This window comes from Nicotiana attenuata, unplaced genomic scaffold (genome assembly GCF_001879085.1).
Source record: "Nicotiana attenuata strain UT unplaced genomic scaffold, NIATTr2, whole genome shotgun sequence".
In the NCBI taxonomy this organism is placed as follows: domain Eukaryota; kingdom Viridiplantae; phylum Streptophyta; class Magnoliopsida; order Solanales; family Solanaceae; genus Nicotiana; species Nicotiana attenuata.
Genome location: NW_017670506.1, coordinates 17,309 through 37,330, shown reverse-complemented (window position 1 = coordinate 37,330; position 20,022 = coordinate 17,309). Strand labels below are relative to the sequence as shown.

The following is a 20,022-nucleotide window of genomic DNA, read 5'->3' as shown; positions in this document are numbered from 1 at the left end:
AAACATGCGCAGGAAGGGCATGAGTACACCACGGTGGTACTCAGTAAGTGCCAAGCCTAACCTCGATCGGGTAGTGACGAGGAATATCAGGGCCCTACTGAGGCTAAAGGAAATATAGGATATAACCGTGTAAAATAAAACAGTATACTTAAGTGCAACAGTAAGAAGTAACACAGGATAGAAGAACAACAACAACTTAAACAAAGAATAAGCACGGAAATAAATACAGCTCAACGCAGAGATAACAACCAGGGATCTCCCAGGATACCGTCCTGTAGTCCCAAATATAAATACATAGCAACAACACGAAGAATACACAATTCAATTCAAATTCCATACCAAGGTAAAACGGGTATTTCTAACCTAGCATGCTGCACATAATTCAAATAAGGCAGTGAAGCAAATAAGCAATTAAGTAACTAGGCATGCTTCCCTAAGCTAACAACATGCTTAAATTGCAAGTAGTATAAACAGGAAAAGGAATACAATTCTAAGTACTTAATGAAAACCGGATTTTTCAACAATTAGCACAAGTATGCACTCGTCACCTCACGTACAAGGCATTTCAAACATCAATAATACCAAATACTAAGGGGAGTTTCCCCCACACAAGGTTAGACAAGCCACTTACCTCGAACCGGCTCAAAAATCAACCCGAAACCACGTTCTTGCCACAAGTACTTGACTCCAAATGGCCCAAATCTATTCAATTCAATTGCATAACGTAAATAACACTTCAAGTAACTGATTCTACAAATAAATTCTAGGCTAATACGCGAAATTAGGTAAAATGACCAAAATGCCCTCCAGGCTCACGTCTCGGAATCGGGTTAAATTTACATTTTTAAAATCCTCATACTCTCACGAGTCTAACCATATCAAAATTATCCAAATCCAATATCAAATTCCCAATCAAAACTCGGAATTTAGGTCTAAGAACTTTCTCCAAATTTTCCCCAATTTTCATCTCAAATCCGAAATTAAATGATAAAACTAACAATAGATTAATGGAATACAACTAGAAAGGGATAAGGAATTGTTACCCACTTATTTCCTCTTCAAAAATCACCCAAAATCGCCCTCTCCCGAGCTCCAAATCAAGTTTTCCAAGTTATGAACTCAACCCTCGAAATTTCATATTTCTGCCCAGCGATTACCGCAGCTGCGGTCAATGGTGCGCACCTGCGGTGCCGCACCTGCGGAAAAGGCATTGCAGGTGCGAAATTCACTTAACGGTCTGGGTCCACATCTGCGATCGCTTGGCCGCATTTGCGGCTCCGCAGCCGCACCTGCGGTCCTTGAGCCTTGGCCAAATGTCGCTTCTGTGATCACATAGCCGCTTCTACGGCGCTGCACCTGCGGTCCCACACACGCAAGTTCGGTTATGACAGGAAACACAACTTCAGATGCCAACTCCAATTGCTTAACTCTCCGTCAACCATCTGAAATCATCCAGAGGCCCCCGGGACCTCAACCAAAAGCACAAACAAATCATATACCACTATCCAAACTTATACCAATCCTTAAAACACCTAAAACAACATCGAATCATCATCGAATTCAAGCCTAGGAATTTCAAAAACTTCCGAATTACACTTTCGATCAAAAAGTCTATCAAACCTCGTCCGAATGACCTAAAATTTTGCACACACGTCACATTCAACACTACGGAGCTACTCCAACTTCCGGAATTTTATTCCGACCCCGATATCAAAATCTCACAATCGAACCGGAAACTTCAAAAATTCAACTTTCGGCATTTCAAGCCTAAATGAGCTGCGGACCTCCAAAACACAATCCGAACACGCTCCTAGACCCGAAATCACCCAACGGAGCTAACGGAACCAACGGAATTCCATTCCGAGGTCGTCTTCATACTGCTCCGACTACGGTCCAAATTTTAAAACTTAAACTCTCATTTAGGGACTAAGTGTCCCAAAACTCTCCGAATTTTCAAATAAATCTTCCCGGTAACTCAAAATAGCAGAAACAAACACGGGGAATGCAGTTAATAGGGGATCGGGGCAATAATTCTTAAAACGACCGGCCGGGTCGTTACTATATATATATATATATATATATATATATAGATAGATAGATAGATAGATAGATAGATAGATAGATAACTAATGTTGTCAAGAATATTTGCAAATAGTGAATGTCACTATTTATAATTTCAGAGACCTCCCTTCAAGTTTGGTTTGATAACACTCACCTTGTGATTTGCAATATTATGCTTACCTCCCTTATTTTTATTCTTTTGTAACATTTGTTTTAAGCTATTTATTATTAATGTCAAAAAAAAGTACTAAATGACTAATTTATTCTTTTAAATTTTTGATTGATTGATCGGTTAACTTACTAAATATCTTCTTTAACTTAATCTAAATCCTTTTCCATAAACTGCCGCTATTAGAGCTTGTTATGTTTTACAATCTCAAAATTTTACCAAATTTAGCTAGTTCGCCACCTCCAAACATTTTTCTGTCTCATGAGTTTATTTAATTTCTCCTTGTTTTTAATTTATTCATTTATTTTTTTTGGAGTAATTTATAAAATTAAGTCATCAAAAGCATACGATATTAGAAATGGGATTCTGCAAAGAGAAATACCAAAGAGTTCTAATAAACCATGTGTCTTGTCGAGAGGGCCTAGGTAAAATCTAATCATTTTATATGACAATGAAGATTATCGTTGATTTCGTTTCGGTCATCATCAACTTCAATGGCGTATTTTTGGCAACAATAGTTAGGGATCTTATTCCATAGACACATACAATAAAATTGTATGTAGATTTTTGCATTTATACTTACGTTTGAAGCGTGTTCATATGTCTTGTTCATCCTAAAACTCCTATAAAATTGACATGAAAAAATATACATTTGAAGGGTAAATTGGTCAGATGATAATTAGTTTGTATTGATAATAAATAAATTAAAATAATGTTACAAGACAATCAAATAAGGAAGGTAAGTGTAATATTGCAACCCCAAAAGGAAGCAAGTATTATCAAGTCAAACTTGGAGGGAGGTCTCTCAAATTAAAGTGAAATACTAAAATACTGATTTGAATGTGTATTTCAAATTAGATATTGCTTCCCGCTCAACATGTTATTCAAAAAAATTTATATTTAAACACAACTTTTTAACCCACTCTCACACAGGACTATGATCAATCATGTCAATAACAACAAAAATAAACTCTCTATAGTCTCATAAGTGGGGTTTGAGGAGGGTAGTACGCAGACCTTCCCGAAATATTGAATGTAGAGAGACTATTTTCAGTAGAGCACAAGCAGTGACGAGAACAAGATAAAAGAAAACAAGGCGGAAAGAACAACATATAGTGATAGAAATCTACAATATTAGAATACAAGATTGCCACTAATAGCATTAGAATTGTTCGAAAACACACTCAACTACCTACTAACCTACAACCTTAATCCTCGACCTCCGCAAACTAAAACTGCAAACACAATTAAATTTTGAATGTGCAAAAATGATACACCAATTTCATAGAAACGAACAAAAAAGAAAAACGTTGCAATCGGATCCGGCCTAACAAGTACTCTCTATCACATGGCAGTATTGTCAACACGCCAGCGAATGTCAGTGTTGATTCCAAAAAAGAAAAATAACAATAATAATAATAATAATAATAAAAAGAAAATAGAACCTACTTTAGTAGTATTATTATTTGAAAGGTGAAATATTGTTTTCTCTAGTTACAAGAAAAATAATTTTTTTTCTAGTTACCCTCTCCCTCAAATTTATGTGACGATGTAGGATACGTAGTTTAATTTAAAAAAACAAATATTTTAAAATCTTATAATAAGAAGGGTCATAAATATTATTATAATATTAAGAGAGAAAAAGGTTAAATTATTTATAAATAATAATACATGAGAGTTTTTGACTGGCCAACAATCCGTCTGATACAACATAGTTGGTTTAACCACCACTTTGTAGAGTGGAGATATTCGGGACAAAGTAAGTGTAGCCTCCGTCGTGGACAAGATGTGGGAAGTGAGATTGAGATGGGTTGGGCATATGAAGAGGAGGTGTCCGGACGCCCTAGTGAAGAGGTGTGAGAAATTGACAATGGTGGGTGTGAGGAAAGGTAGAGATATGCCGAAGAAGTATTGGGGAGATGTGATTAGGCTGGACATAACATCTTCAGCTCACCGAGCACATTATCCTTGATAGGCGGATATTGAAGGCGAGGATTAGGGTAGAAGGCTAGTAGGCATTTGCACGTCTTCCCTTTCCTTCCACCAGTAGTAGCTTATTTTAGTATTTTTCATATGCTTAAAATTCTATTATTACCTCATATTGCTTGTGGTTTGGTAGTTCTACTTCCTTGTTGTGTTACTGCTTCCTGACTTTTATATTAATATTTCTTCTCTATACTGTTGTGATTTGCATGCTTGCTTGGAGATGAGGGTCTATCGAAAACAACCCACTACCCGCACAAGATAAGGATAAGACTGTGTACACACTACCTTTCCTGGACTCTTATTTGTGGGATTACACTGGGTTTGTTGTTGCTGTTGTTGTACATCATTTAGTATAAATATTATTTTCGTATTTTTTATTCTTAGATTTTTATAGGAAGGTGTGGAGGTCGAGGATTAGGATTGTAGGTTGAGAGTTAGTAGTGTGTTCCTCCTATGCTTACTAGTAATACTAAGATTATTTTTGTATTATCTTAGTCATGTTTTTTTTTTATTATTATATGTTGTATTTGTTGTTGTTGTATCATTCACGCCCGTCATCATAATGCATTATCGTCACTTTTATTTACTATTTGGCTGCTTTATCTTATCTCTACTGTTCCTTGAGCCGATTCTCTATCGGAAACAACCTCTCTATCATTATGAGGTTGGGTAAGGTCTGCGTACACACTACCCTCTCCAGACCTTATTTATGGGACTGCACTGAGTTTTTTTTTCTTTTGTTGTTATTGTTTACCGTGAAAATGGTAATAACAATTAGATTTGATTTTTTGGTTCTAAAAATACGTGATTTATTTTTATGCTAGTTGTTAAGGAATAGATGCTAAGTAAGAGACTAGAAAATAAGATAAGAGCTTGAAGATAGTATGTTTAAGCAAACCGAGTGGCTGAGAATCGGGGCCTCGAGCCTGGTTATAAGGGGCCTCAAGGTCGAGCTTGATGCTAAGTTATGAACAGTCGGCGGAGGACTAACAACTTTGAGAGCTTCGATGAAGGCTCTTTATGATCAATAATGAACAATAAATGAAGAACAATTAATAGCACACAATAAATGTAAGCAATGAATGTAAATAATAAAATCAAGGGAGAATATATTTAAGTTAGAGGGCAGAGAATGTTCTTGTATTCAATATTGTGTGTTGTGTTCTATATGTTGCATATAATGTTGTATATATCCTACAAAATGGTAAGGGTCCCCTTTATGTAGGAAGGGAAATCCCAACATAATACATGAGTAATTATTACAAAGAAATATAGCTGGCACAGCTATTCACTAGTCTGGTACAGACTAGTTTTTCCCTTGCAGGTATTGTCAGTTCTGGTCACGTGCCTTGGGAACTTCTCGCTCTCTCATGATAGTCATCGATTTGCACTGCCTCGAGGTCGAACCTCGAGCCATGCCTCGAGCCTTTGGAGACGCGCTTGCGAAGCGCTACAACGGCCATAAAATCGGGCTTTCTGATTTTTATCGTATACAGTTATCTCATTTTTTCTGCCTGTTGTTATTATTTCTTTTTTCGTGGCTTCTGCCTTATCGTATTTTTGCTTCTTTTTTTTAAAAATCGAGGATCTATCATAAACAACTTTTCTACCTTGAGTAAAGTCGGTTTACACATTCCCTCATGAGACTCATCAGACTCATTGGGTATACTGTTGTCATTGTTGTTATTATATCGCTCAAAAAAATGTGTTAGATAAAAGAAAGAATTACAAGAAAATACACATGACTTTATACCATATCAAAAAATGATCCATATTTTTAAGTTTTACCCGACCTAACATTGTATATATTTTGAAAGCACTAGCAAATTCAAAATCTGTGTTCTTACAACCATTGCTTCTAAAAGCTATGGAGTTAAATCTGTGTTCTCAGAACCATTGCTTTCACTCTCTCTTCTTCTCACATCTTCTACATATGCTTCAAGGGGCCGTGTATTTTCTGCTTCTCCTCTTGTGTCACATGCTTGCAATGTAAGAAAATTGAAGAGTAGAAGTCCACCATTAAAAACCATTCAAAGCTTTGCTTTTAAAAATGAGTTTTTTTGAATTTGTTAGTTGTTTGGATTGGGTGTTGTTCCAATTGATTGAAAATATCAAAAGGAGTTCAAAATTTAAATTTGAAGTGATTTGGAATAGATTTGAGCAAGATTTGAGTTAAATTTCAGAAAAGACGCAAGGAAGAAGACGAAGTCAGTTTTTTGTATAATAGTGTATAATAGTGTATATGAGTGTAGAAACACACCTTACACTATTATACACTTTTATACACCTTCATACAAGCATCTGTAGACGAACTTATTCCACGATTTTCAGTCGCAGTTCTTGTTCAAAACCAGTCCAACACTCCATTAAATGACTTCAAATTTTATATAAAACCTCCTTATACTATTTCTAACAAGTCTAAATAACACCCACTCCAAATTTCTCACAAAATCAAATTCGAAAATTAAACCTACATATTTTAGCTTGTTAAAAATCTAATTTTTACCACCCAAATGAATTTGGTTTGTTGAACTAATATTTGAGTCACAGTTACTGATTCGAAAATTAATTTAAAAGCTTGAGGAATCTTGTTTAAAAATTAAATGGTAATTTTGAGAACCTATTGGAGTGGGATGTAGAATCTTAGCCTATTATTTTTTGTCTAGTTGGTTGTAAATTAAAATATGAGCTATAAAATTAAAAAGTAGAAACCTAGTTGTTCTAATGTGAAATTTTCCCTAGATAAAATGACAAATCACAGCGTGTAGTTATAAAAAGTGCATTCACATCAGAGGAGAGGTCACTGCTTAGCGCAGTAGATCCCATCACACTCAACAATCCCTCAAATTTCTGCCAAGTGTATACTGTATACAGCTAAGCTACTACAGTATAAGACATTTCCAACACTTCAACTCCTTCCCAAATTCTCATACTTCTTTCTACTTCTATTAAAACAGCAAATCTTCATTTCCTCTTCTCTCTTCTTGATCTGCCCCCAACAAACAAAAAATGCAAATGCAGTACAAGAATTTAGGCAGATCAGGCCTAAAAGTATCCCAACTTTCCTACGGAGCATGGGTCACTTTCGGCAATCAACTCGATGTCAAAGAAGCTAAATCCCTCTTACAAAAATGTCGTGACCACGGTGTCAATTTCTTCGACAACGCCGAGGTTTACGCTAATGGAAGAGCAGAAGAAATTATGGGGCAAGCAATTCGTGAATTGGGTTGGAAAAGATCAGATATTGTTATATCTACTAAGATTTTCTGGGGCGGGTCGGGTCCAAATGATAAGGGTTTATCGAGAAAACATATAATCGAAGGGACGAAAGCTAGTTTGAAGAGACTGGATATGGATTATGTGGATTTGATTTATTGTCATAGGCCTGATGCTAGTACACCTATTGAAGAAACTGTTAGGGCTATGAATTATGTGATTGATAAAGGTTGGGCTTTTTATTGGGGGACAAGTGAATGGTCAGCTCAACAGATTACTGAAGCTTGGGGTGTTGCTCAAAGATTGGATCTTGTGGGTCCTATTGTTGAACAGCCTGAGTACAACTTGTTGTCTAGGCACAAGGTATTATCTTTTGACTCTAATTTTGGTATTTCCTTTTATAAAATGTGAATTCAAGATGTACAGTCAGTGAGTTCAGAATAAATGTGATCTTATGTGTAGAGTCAGTGAGTTTAGAATAAATGTGATCTTATGTGTAGAGACGGTGAGTTCAGAATAAATCTGATCTATGTAGAGTCAGCGAGTTCAGAATACGTGTGATCTTGTGTGTAGAGTTCAGAATAAATGTGATCTTATGCGTAAAGTCAATGAGTTCAGAATCAATGTGATCTTATGTGTAGAGTTAGTGAGTTCAGAATAAATGTGGTTTTATGTGTAGAGTGTGAGTTCAGAGTAAATGTTATCTTACATATTTTCATATGTAAACACAAGTTCGGGCCAGAAACAACAAGTTTAGATTGTTTCGGCACGGAGTTCAATAAAAAGGAATATTTGAAACTTGTTATCTAAAACAAACCATAGATTTTTGTGTGGTTGTAAATCAATTCATTAAGGGTAAAGTAGGAATTGTAAAGATTAATTAATTTTAAGTAAGGAAATGGGATCTTTTTGAGACTGATTTAAAAAAAAGAATCCACATTAATTGGGACAGAGGGAATACTTTTTTTTTTTGTCATATGTGAATTTAGGATGTAGAGTCGGGGAGTTCAGAATCAATGCGATCTTATATCTAGAGTCAGGGACTTCTGAATAAATGTGATCTTATGTGTAAAGGCAGTGAGTTCAGAATAAATGTGATTTTACGTGTAGAGTGTGAGTTCAGAATAAATGTGATCTTACATATTTTCATATGTAAACACAAGTTCGGGCCTAAAACAACAAGTTTAGATTGTTTTGTCACGGAGTTCAAGAAAAAAAGAATATTTTGAAACTTGTTATCTAAAACAAAACATAGATTTTTGTGTGGTTGTAAATCAATTCATTAAGGGTAAAGTAGGAATTGTAAAGATAAATTAATTTTAGTAAGAAAATGCGACATTCTTTTTGGGACTGATTAAAAATAAAAAAGAATCCACATTAATTGGGACAAAGGGAATACTTGTTTTTGTCATATGTGAATTTAGGATGTAGAGTCGGGGAGTTCAAAAATCAATAATTATAAGATAATTAGACAAGTGAAATGTGAAATATGGAGGTAGTGGGTTAATGGTGATAATACATGACAGGGTGTTTGAGGTAAAATATGAGATATTTCTCTATAGGCAATATGGAAGGAGTGGGTTAATGGTGATAATACATGACTGGGTATTTGAGGTAAAATAAGAGATTTTTCTTTATAGGCTATACTAATTAATTGAGGGTTGTCTTTAGTCATGTTAGTACTGAGTCTTTTTCATTTTTTGGTTCAGGCAATCTTTTCTTTCTAGGAGTCTTTCAACCCTATCATAGATTTATACACCGGTAAAAATATAGAGAACTTCTAGTACTTTTTATTTTTATTTTTTGTAATATTGGCCTTCCAATTGTGGGAATACACTGGGCTTGTTGTTGTTGTTGTTGTTGTTGTTGTTGTAATATTGGCCTGAGATGAGTTTTAATGGATAAATACGGTCCGTGACCCCAACTCGTTTGGTACTGAGCATAGTATTAGGTGTTACTGTTGTATCCTCTAGGTCTCTCTACAGTCAGATATTTTATTGCAAAACTGCATTCTTTTACAGCTGTACATCTGTCGTGACAGCTTCAGTGTTGGATTTTCAGGGTGTGGCAAGTCTAATGTTGCTATTTATACATGGCAAAATCCATCCATCGCCCTTTGTTGTATGAGAAGAGAAAATATGTTGTTAGCTGTAGAAATTTCTGTGAACGTCTTGTCTAAGTATGCTACATGTGGTCTAATGTTGTCCATTGTTGCTTCTTCTTCAGGATCTGATTTTGATTTACGCTGCTTTTGTTTGAGCGATTTGGCTGCCAGAATCTTAGTTGCATGCTATTTTCTATGCTGATCACTACCTGAATTGTCAGATTTTATTGCATTTGGTCTCCGCCTATAGCTCCAATGTTAACTTTGCAAAAATGTCATTCTCTGTATTTGCAATTTGTCATGTGTCTTTTGTCTAACAATATGGACCTCATTTAATTGTTGCAGGTTGAATCTGAGTACCTCCCTCTGTATAGCAACTATGGCATTGGTCTTACCACATGGAGTCCTCTTGCTTCAGGCGTTCTGACTGGAAAATATAATGCAGGGAACATTCCAGCAGACAGTCGATTTGCACTGGAAAATTACAAGGTAAAACCCTCGAAGTTTTACAAGAAAATCCTGTTTATTGAAAACTTTATGCTGCCATTCTGATTGGCTTTTAAGTCAATGCTCTCGTATTTACTCATGGTCGTCAATAGTTCCTAGTTGATAGCTTCCTAAATAACTAAATCGGAAATTTCTTTGAACAGCTGGTTGAGTAGTAGACTTAAAGGAAGCTCAAGTTGCAAAAGTTGATTAAAGAGTTTGGGCTCAACAAGTTGAAATCCCCTTAATTGTAAGAGAAGAGAACTTCGTAAAGAGTAACACCAATAATTGGTGAAAGTTTTTCAAGGGAACAAAATTTCCTTTTTTTTTTTTTTTTTTTTGAGAAAGAGAGGAGATTTGCAAGAATTATTGAAGTTTAATGTTAAATCAACCATGACTGGAGATCTAAGTGAATAATGGTTGCCCAACTCATTCGAATCTGCTTAGAAGAGGCTTTGCTTGTGCTATAGATTTAATCTTTGATCCAGAAACTATTCTCAAAATAAATCTTTGCTCCAGCAACTCAGAAGATATTAATCACCTCTCTTTGCACTGACCAGTGGCTACTCAACTAGCACAACTATTTCTTTGCCTCTCTGATGTTAATTGGAGCATGTCTGGACAGCTAACGGTTGCTATTATTATTAGCTGGTTGGGGAGAAAGATGAATACTTTTTTTTTTGAGAATACTCCTAATGCTGTCTAACGCACTATACCAGCGTACATACTATGGGTAATAACTAATATAGAAAGAAACGAAAGTCGTCGTTTTAAAGGGCTGACAGTAGCTTCACATACACTCAAATACAAATGTTTCTACTTAATTTGCTTTTTGTACTAACTTAAAACATGTGTACAACCTTGATAGTCTTTTTGAGTTCCTCGACACTCTACAGGAACAGTAGGACTTTCATCCTTTTTAATCTCACACATTGTTCATTTCAGCACCCACATGGGTGCTAATTCATTAACACTTTGTTTACTTTAAAAAAAAATAAGAATGACAGTTTTTAATCGCTAACATGTAATGATAGCGTAGAACTATAGTAAAGGAAGAGTGATGCTAGTACGAATATTAGACCAAGTTTAGCATCGTAATAATTCCCTTTTTGTATGCACCTGTATGTACACTCAAATACAAATGTTTCTACTTATTTGCTTTTTGTACTAACTTAAAACGTGTGTACAACCTTGATAGTCTTTTTGAGTTCCTCGACACTCTACAGGAACAGTAGGACTTTCATCCTTTTTAATCTCACACATTGTTCATTTCAGCACCCACATAGGTGCTAATTCATTAACACTTTGTTTACTTTAAAAAAAATAAGAATGACAGTTTTTAATCGCTAACATGTAATGATAGCGTAAAACTATAGTAAAGGAAGAGTGATGCTAGTACGAATATTAGACCAAGTTTAGCATCGTAATAATTCCTTTTTTTGTATGCACCTGTATGTACATGTTCTACTACTTGCCATGAATAAGATGGCGTTCAAGAGTTAAAGTTCTCCAACTTTAAGATGATCCGAGGATCTATCAAGCAGTTAGTTCTTGTGGTTTTTAACCAGCATCTTCATTTGTGAAAATGGACTGTTTATGTGTGTCAAAAGGAATTTTTGCTTCCCTTAGACATGTAGATATCAAGCAAGTAGTTTTTATTTCCTAATGTTTGTGTGCAGATATCCTTGTCCTGTTTTTTATAATCCTAATCTAGAACGTGAAAAGAATTAACTTTTTCTTATGTGCTACAACCTGGAAGTATGTAATAAAAGTCGCGCTAGTCTAAAAAAAAACAAGGAATAAAAATGCTATCAGCAGGTCGCTTCAGATTATTTTTTTTTTTTTTTTTTTGCACTTTATGGGTTGTGTTTGTCAGAAGAGGTTCAAGATTTTTTGAGTTGCATTCCAAATAGAGGAACCACAGGTCCAATAAAAGTGAAAGTTTTCCTTGTAAATAAGATCAGATATATGCTTGTGTGGACATATCCAAACTTCATGTATTGATGTGTATGCATGTGCATACTTTGTTATTTATGTAAACATTTTCTTTGTCAATTGTCACTCGCTTTTCTAAACTACTCCTATTCAAGAAACTTGACTAGTAATCTTATGCATTGCAGAATCTCGCCAACAGATCTTTGGTGGATGATGTGTTGAGGAAAGTAGATGGATTGAAACCGATTGCTGAGTCACTAGGTGTACCTCTGCCTCAACTGGCAATTGCGTGGTGTGCTGCAAATCCTAATGTCTCGTCTGTTATTACCGGTGCCACCAAAGAGTATCAGGTCCGTTAGTTTTCCATTTATGCTATCCCTGTGCTTCCCTTTCAGACAATGATTCTTTTTCTTTGGTCTTGGCCTGCATTTTGTTAGTACGCAGTTCAAGTATTGATATCAATCTCGAACGTTTTTTTTTTTAAATTGTATTCTTTCTGTTTTTTTCGCATGCATTTTGAACACGGCATGATATAGAGTATTTATTGTATGCCGCGTATTGCATTTATATTTATAGTTTTTAACAAAAGTTTCCAATTATTGCATGTTTGTCTTTCTTTTTAGTTAATCATGTTGGTCTATTAAACATTTCTGAACATAATTTATAGCTTCTACTTTCTAGTATATATTTATTAACTGAATTCAGGCCTGATGCCCCCTCTCCAAAACAAGTTAAAAGGGAGAAAAGGAAGTCCTCTTACTTTGCTTTCTGAAATAAGTTCTCTTATTGATTTGTTTTTACTCTTAATCTCTAATGATTAACTTAATTTCTAGAGACATCCACGGAGAAAACGATACAATCTTCTCTTCGGATTGTTCTCTTCTAGTACTTTGATTAACATAATCTTAACTTTGTATCATGCTGGCAGAGCAAGAATTCTTATTTTGTAACTTCCGTATGTGCTTTAACGTAGTCTCCGAAGTTGGTGACATCTCTCCCTGGATTATGATCAGCTTACTAATCTCTAATTACAATCAATTTCCTTTTACTAATAGCTTCTTCATTGTGCTAGAGAAACTAAGTTTTTATAATATTGCCGAGAGGGCTTAAATGGGCGAGATGGGCAGTGAGAATTCGTATAGCTGATCACAACTTGCTTGGGGATTAAGGCGTAGTTGTTTGTTATTGATTGCTTCTTCATATTAATCATTACATATTCATTAATGCAGATTGAAGAAAACATGAAAGCTATCAATGTCATTCCAATGTTAACACCTGCTGTGATGGAGAAGATTGAGGCTGTTGTTCAAAGCAAACCAAAGCGCCAAGATTCGTATAGGTAGATAAATTTTAAGATCCACTAGGTCTTAAGAGCACTACTATTTCCAGAATGAGTTTTCCTTGCTATCAGTCCCTATATCTTGTGTTATGTTAAGTACACTAAGAGTTGGTGTTGTTTCTGAACCAACCTTTAATGTTGGTGAATTTTCTACTTTTCTTTGGGTGGATGAGATATTGGCTTTCAGGGATGGAATGAATGTTGTCTTTACTCATTAGTCTCTGCTTGTGAGTAGTAATTTACCTGCATATTTCAAGTTGTTTATGTTTATCCTGACTTAAAATGAATGTTTATATAATTAGTGTTACATTTCTTCTAGATTACCTATTCAAGTTTAATGTGAAATTTACTTCAATTGAGCTCTAAGTGATGATATTATATAAATGTGTACTTTTTTTGGACTGTCACTTCAGACTTGTACCTAAAGGGCGAATTGAGTATTTGTCATTTCCAATTCCTTAAGGTATACTTGTTTCCAAGTTTGAACTTTGGCTTGAAAAACCGACTTCGAATTTTTTGGAATTAAATCAAAATGGTTCCAGATAACAATAACAACTTAAGTTTTAACTATGTATTTTATTTATAAATAAAATAACTTAATATTATTTTATTTATTATTTTTATAATATTTTTTTTGTTAACGTTAATTTTTAAAATATATTAGTAGCTTTATTAAATTTGTCAGTAACTTTAATATATATTAGTAGAAAAATAAATCGCCAATTACATTTACCTGAGGAAATTCGTAAGTAAATAAACAAAGAAAATGAGGAACAAATCATATGTTAATCTGAAGGAAAATACTTAGGTACTTGTGACGACCCAAAGGGTCATCACTTGTTTCCTTACTCATTCTGTGCTTCTGAGGCCTTGAAAACCTCATTTGGGGTTGCCTCGATTTGCGTGCGCAGTCCGGGCGCGTAGCCGGAAAGCTTAAATTTGAATTCTGTGAGAAAAATGCTAAATTTTGATATTAAAATGAATAAATTTGACTTCGGTCAACATTTTTTGTAAACGGACCCGGATCCGGAGGGTCCGTAGGAAAATATGGGACTTGTGCGTATGCCCGGAATCGAATTCCGAGGTCCCAAGCCCGAGAAATGAATTTTTGTGTGAAATTATTTTCTGGAAATGATTAAGGAAAAATAAAAATGAAATTTGATTAAAAGACGATGGTATGGGGCTCATATTTTGGTTCCGGCGCCCGGTATAAGTCTTATATATGATTTAAGCACTTTCTGTAAAGTTTGGTTGAAATCGGACGTCGTTTGACGTGTTTCGGACTTAAAACTCTAAATTTGAAAGTTTATGAGGTTTGAGGAAAAACTTGTGATTTTGAGGTTTGATTCGTTGTTTTGATGTTATTTTGGCGATTTGATCGCACGAGTAAGTCCGTAGGATGTTATTGAGGTTGTGTGCATATTTGGTTTGGAGCCCCGAGGGCTCGAGTGAGTTTTGGATAGGTGTCGGATTGTATTTTTGCATTTTTGAAAAAAAATCTGGTATCTCTGATCTGCAGGCTTCGCATTTGCGAAGCCAGTATTCGCAAATGCGAAGGTCCAGCTCACGCAAATGCGAAGGCTGGTTCGCAAATGCGAAACCAGCCCAGGCCTTCCAATGTTCACAAATGCGAAGCCATGCCTCGCAAATGCGAAGGTCAAGGGCTCGCAAATGCGAGACCTTATTCGCATCGAAGGGCCCCTGATAGGCCTGAGTTCGCAAATGCGAACAGAAATGTCGCATTTCCCATGCCTGCAGGGTTCGCAATTGCGAACCCAGTTCGCATTTTCCACATCTACAACCTGCATTTTTTCATACTTAGCCGAATTTTGAACACTTTTCATCATTCTTTCAAAACCCAAACACACTTAGGCGATTTTCCAAGAACAAGACTTCTTCCAAATCATTTGTAAGTCGATTTTTACTTAATTCTTTCACTCATTAACATCATTTAACATGTTTTCCACTTAGAATCAATGATTTTCATGGGTGAAATTGGGGGTTTTGGGTAGAAGCTAGATTTTTCAAAAATTGGGGATTTGGACCTCAATTTGAGGTCCGATTTCAAAACAAATTACATATTTGAGTTAGTGGGGGAATGGGTAACCAGGTTTTGGTTCGAACTTTGGGTTCTGACCACGTGGGCCCGGGGGCGATTTTGGAATTTTTGGGAAAAACTTTGGAAAATTCATTTTTATGCATTCAAATTGATTCATTTAGCGTTTATTAAAGTAAGTGACTTGTGACTAGATTCGAGCGGATTGGAGGTGGAATCACAGGGTAAAGCTATAGTTGAGACTTGAGTTGAGTCCAAAGCATCGAGGTAAGTGTTTGGTTTAACCCTAGCTTGAGGGATTAGGAGTTGAGTCATAATTGCTACTTGTTTATGTTGAGTACGACGTATGGGCATGGTGATGAGTATCCATGCGTCGGTGTCAAGCATGACCGTGAGTCTTAATTTGATAATTGTGTACCCTTGTTTGATCCTATGAATGTTGTGACTAAATATTGGTATTAGTTGTGCCAGGAAGAAGTTGAATAGGATTGGTTATAGCTGACTCTCCCTTGTCGGGATGTTTGACTTGTTGTTATAGTTCCCTTGCCGGAAAGAGTATTAATTTGTTCCCTTGCCGGAATTGTATTGTGTATTGTGTTGAAAGTAAAGGGAGCGGGTGGTACGCCTACCACAAGTGATATTGAAATGGGAGCGGGTGGTATGCCTACCACAAGTGATAATGAAATGAGAGCGGGTGGTACGCCTACCACAAGTGATATTGAAATGAGAGCGGGTGGTACGCTTACCACAAGTGATATTGAAATGGGAGCGGGTGGTACGCCTACCACGAGATATTGAGAAATGGGATCGGGTTGCACGCCTGCAACAAGATGAGTTGAATATGAAAGTTGTCTTATCTTTTCATTATTGTTGGAAGTTAAACTGTAGATGTACGTACCATTATTCCTGATAGTTTGTTTCTATCTGTTACCCCTGAAGCATGCTCTCTTCCCCAGCTTAATTGTTATTTTTTTGCTATTTTTCTGTTGTACTTGTATATATATCTGTACAGGTTTATCTGGAGTCTGGACCTAGCCTCGTCACTACCTCGCCGGGGTTAGGTCAGACACTTACCAGCATATGGGGTCGGTTGTGCTGATACTACACTCTGTGCTATTTTGCACAGATCTAGGTTTCGAGCAGCAGCAACAGTAGTGTGAGAGCAGACTTCATTGCAGCGAGACCCGAGGTAGCCTTGCAGGCGTCCGCAGGCCCGGCGTCTCCTCTATCCTTTATTTTTATCTGTTATCTCATTGTAATCGAGACAAACAGCTTATGTTCTCTTTCAGACGTTTGTATGTAGTATTCTTAGCAGTTCGTGAGTGCAGTGACACCAGTCTTGGGTAGAGGATTTTGTTGAACCTTCCGCATTTCCATTCAGCTTTATAAAATGTTAAGACTTCCGCTTATTATTGAATTTCGTTGTTTTTGTATTATTGTCGTAAATTGTTAAATGGATTAGATTATTAATGGACAAGTAATTAAATTTGGCTTGCCTAGCTCTCATTAGTAGGCGCCATCACGACTCCCGAGGGTGGGAAATCCGGGTCGTGACAGTACTACATGCGAATTTAGTTGGGGATATTTTCTTGGGGATTTACCTGGGTAATTGGTTATTTGAAAAATTACACTACTAGAAATTCGGGAAAAACCGTCCAAAAAAATCGACCAAAGTTGGTCGGTAATGGCCAATAACCGTCCAAAACGCGACCATTAACGCGTGTCGGTATTTTGAAGGTTGGAAGGGCATACCGACCAAAGTTGGTCGGTAATTTCCGACCAACTTTCGTCGGTCAATTAAATTCAAAAAAAAGAATTGCTGAAAAAAAAATTGTTTTTTAACGCTACTAATATATCTTGAAAATTAAAGTTAAGAAAAAATTACATATACGAATATATTATAAAAGTAATAAATAAAATAATATTAAGTTATTTTATTTATAAATAAAATACACAGTTAAAAATATATTATATAGTATATAATATAGAAGGTATTACATAAATATGAAGGTTTATATAATATCAAGGGCATAATAGACTTTTCAAGTAAAATGTAACTTTTGTGATAACTAGAGCAAAGTAAAATGATTTTTGTGTAACAAAAGAAAGAAAAGTGACTTTTGTGCAATGAATACAAAGTTAAATGATTTTTACGTAACAAAAAAAAAAGTGACTTTTGGGTAACAAATACAAAAGTTCAATGACCATGAATAAAATTATCTCTTGAACTCACCAGCAAGCTATTCTTCATATTGTCCCCATTACCATTTTTTTTGGGAGAGATTTCAGTGTTAGGAGGAAACCTCTTATTCACAATTCTAGATTTTGCTTCTGGAGCCATGCCTAAAATCCTGGGAAAACTAAAAGGAAAAAAAGAAAGAAACCAGAATCAAGGCAAGCACAATGTAAGATTCTGCTTTATGGCAATTGAATGTTTTGGAAAGTGATAAACTACAAAGGGAACAAACATGATTATTAACACTCCCCCACCCACCCCACCCCCCTAAAAAAAAAAAAAACAGTGGAATCCAACAACAAACATGATTTTTAATATGTACACCATATTATGGTTTCAGAAAATAAAAGCCCGCGGAGTAGTTACTTGATTTTTTCAATCTATATAACAAAGAAGTAGCAAATTTTATATAAGCAAACAAGTATAAGTGCTAAAAAAGGAGCCAACTTCAACCATTCCGAAAGATACTATTAGTAAATTTCAGCACTCAGCAGCAAAGCCTCATCATCGAGATCAGTACATATTCAGAAATAAATGACTCCTCTACTCTGGACATTTAACCTCTGCTGTCCTTTTTTCCTTGGGGGAATCGGGGAGGGGGGATAATTAACCTCTTCCACTACTTAAATTAAATGAGCCTCCAGACCTTAAATTCACTCGCCTTTTAGGGTTCCTTCTTGCCAGTAGGATCTTAGATTGTCTAAACATGTGTTTCTTCAATGTATTAAGAGATTTCACTAGTATAATTCCCCTGTTCTAACACAGGATGGTATGGGTTAGTGGTCAATGAAGTGGATTGAAAACCACAAGGTTTCAGATTTAAATCCCAACCGAGGCAAAAAGTCACTAGGTAACTCTTATCGGTTATCATCTATCCAAGCCTTGGTGGATGGAGTTACCTGGCACTTGTTGCTGTTGGGAGGTAACAGGTACCCCGTGGAATTAGTCGAGGTACACGCAAGCTGGCCTCGACACCACGGTTATCAATTCTACAGATAGACTTTGAGCTAAGGCTTCATTTGTTTTTTCTAAGATTACGACGACTGAATCTGAATACCCATCTGAATATCAAGATGTGTATTACGATTAAGACATCTGAATCTGAATACACATCTGAATATATTAAGATGTGTATTAAGATCTGAATACTAAATAATTAAGACTGTTTGATTTTTAACATCTGAATGTATAAAATTTATCTTTACTTGAAAATTAATAAACATAAAATTCAAATGAAATACTAACTAATCTAATATTCTATCAATAATATATATATATATATATATATATATATATATATATATATATATATATATATATATATATATATAAAATATGATAGTTGTTGGTGGTGATGGCTAACGGGTGAATGCCGACTAGAGGCGGTGGTTGGTGGTAGTTATAGTTGATGATGGTGGTTCATGCCAGTAGCTAGTAGTGATTGGTAGTTGTGGCGGTTGTGATTGAGGATGGTGGTGGTGATAGTTAATAATGGCGGATGGTGGTAGTAGTTGTGACTGAGGAAGGTGGTGGATGGATGGTGGTATGATGGGCAGTGCCGGTTGTGGTTGTTGATGGTGATGGGATAGTCAGTTGTGGTAGTTGAGATAGATGAGTGTTGATTGTGGGTGAGAATGATGGTGGTCGGAGTAGTGGGGATAGTGGGTGGTGATGGTCGATAATGGTGGCGGCTATGATTGAGTATGATGGTGGCGTGGTGATGGTGGATGTGGTGGTGGTGGTGGTGGTGGTGGCATGGTGGTAGTTGATAATGGTAGGTCGTGGCGGCAGTTAATAATGAATATGTGATAGCATCTTAATGAAATTAAGTCTCTGTTATAGATCTTAATCATACAGACCTATTCAGACCCATTAAGTGGTTGTAAAGTAAAAAAAATACTTAATGATTAAGATCTGAATAATTAAGATTCAGACTTTAAAATCAAACACACTTAATGTCTGAGATCTGAATGATTAAGATTCAGACCTCCATTAAGTGCAAACAAATGAGACCTAAGTGCCCTTAATATATATTTGAGTGTGACGACCCAAAGGGGTCATCACATGTTTTTAATTGAATTCTATGACTCCGAGGCCTTGAAAACCTCATTTAGAGTCGCCTCGATTTGCGTGCGCAGTCCGGGCGCATAGCCGGAAAGCTTAAATATGAAATTCTATGAAAAATGCTGAGTTTTGATGTTAAAATGAATAAATTTGACCTTGGTCAACGTTTCGGGTAAACGGACCCGGACCCGTAATTTGACGGTCCCGGAGGGTCCGTAGGAAAATATGGGACTTGGGCGTATGCCCGGAATCGAATTCCGAGGTCCCAAGCCCGAGAAATAAATTTTTTAGTAATTGTTTTCTAAAATTGTTTAAGGAAATTAAAAATGAAATCTGATTAGAAAGCGATGGTATCGGGCCCGTATTTTGG

The 20,022-nt window shown here is 36.0% G+C and overlaps 1 protein-coding gene across 1 annotated transcript; it reads left to right on the top strand.

The window, feature by feature from the left end:
* The first annotated feature begins 7,106 nt into the window (after positions 1-7,106).
* On the top strand, positions 7,107-13,614 carry LOC109240342 (probable voltage-gated potassium channel subunit beta). Its single transcript, XM_019406968.1, has 4 exons — positions 7,107-7,795; positions 9,882-10,025; positions 12,143-12,307; positions 13,187-13,614. Exons 1-4 carry the CDS (start codon positions 7,226-7,228, stop codon positions 13,298-13,300), a joined length of 993 nt encoding a protein of 330 aa, XP_019262513.1. The 5' UTR covers positions 7,107-7,225; the 3' UTR covers positions 13,301-13,614.
* Positions 13,615-20,022: the final 6,408 nt, after the last annotated feature.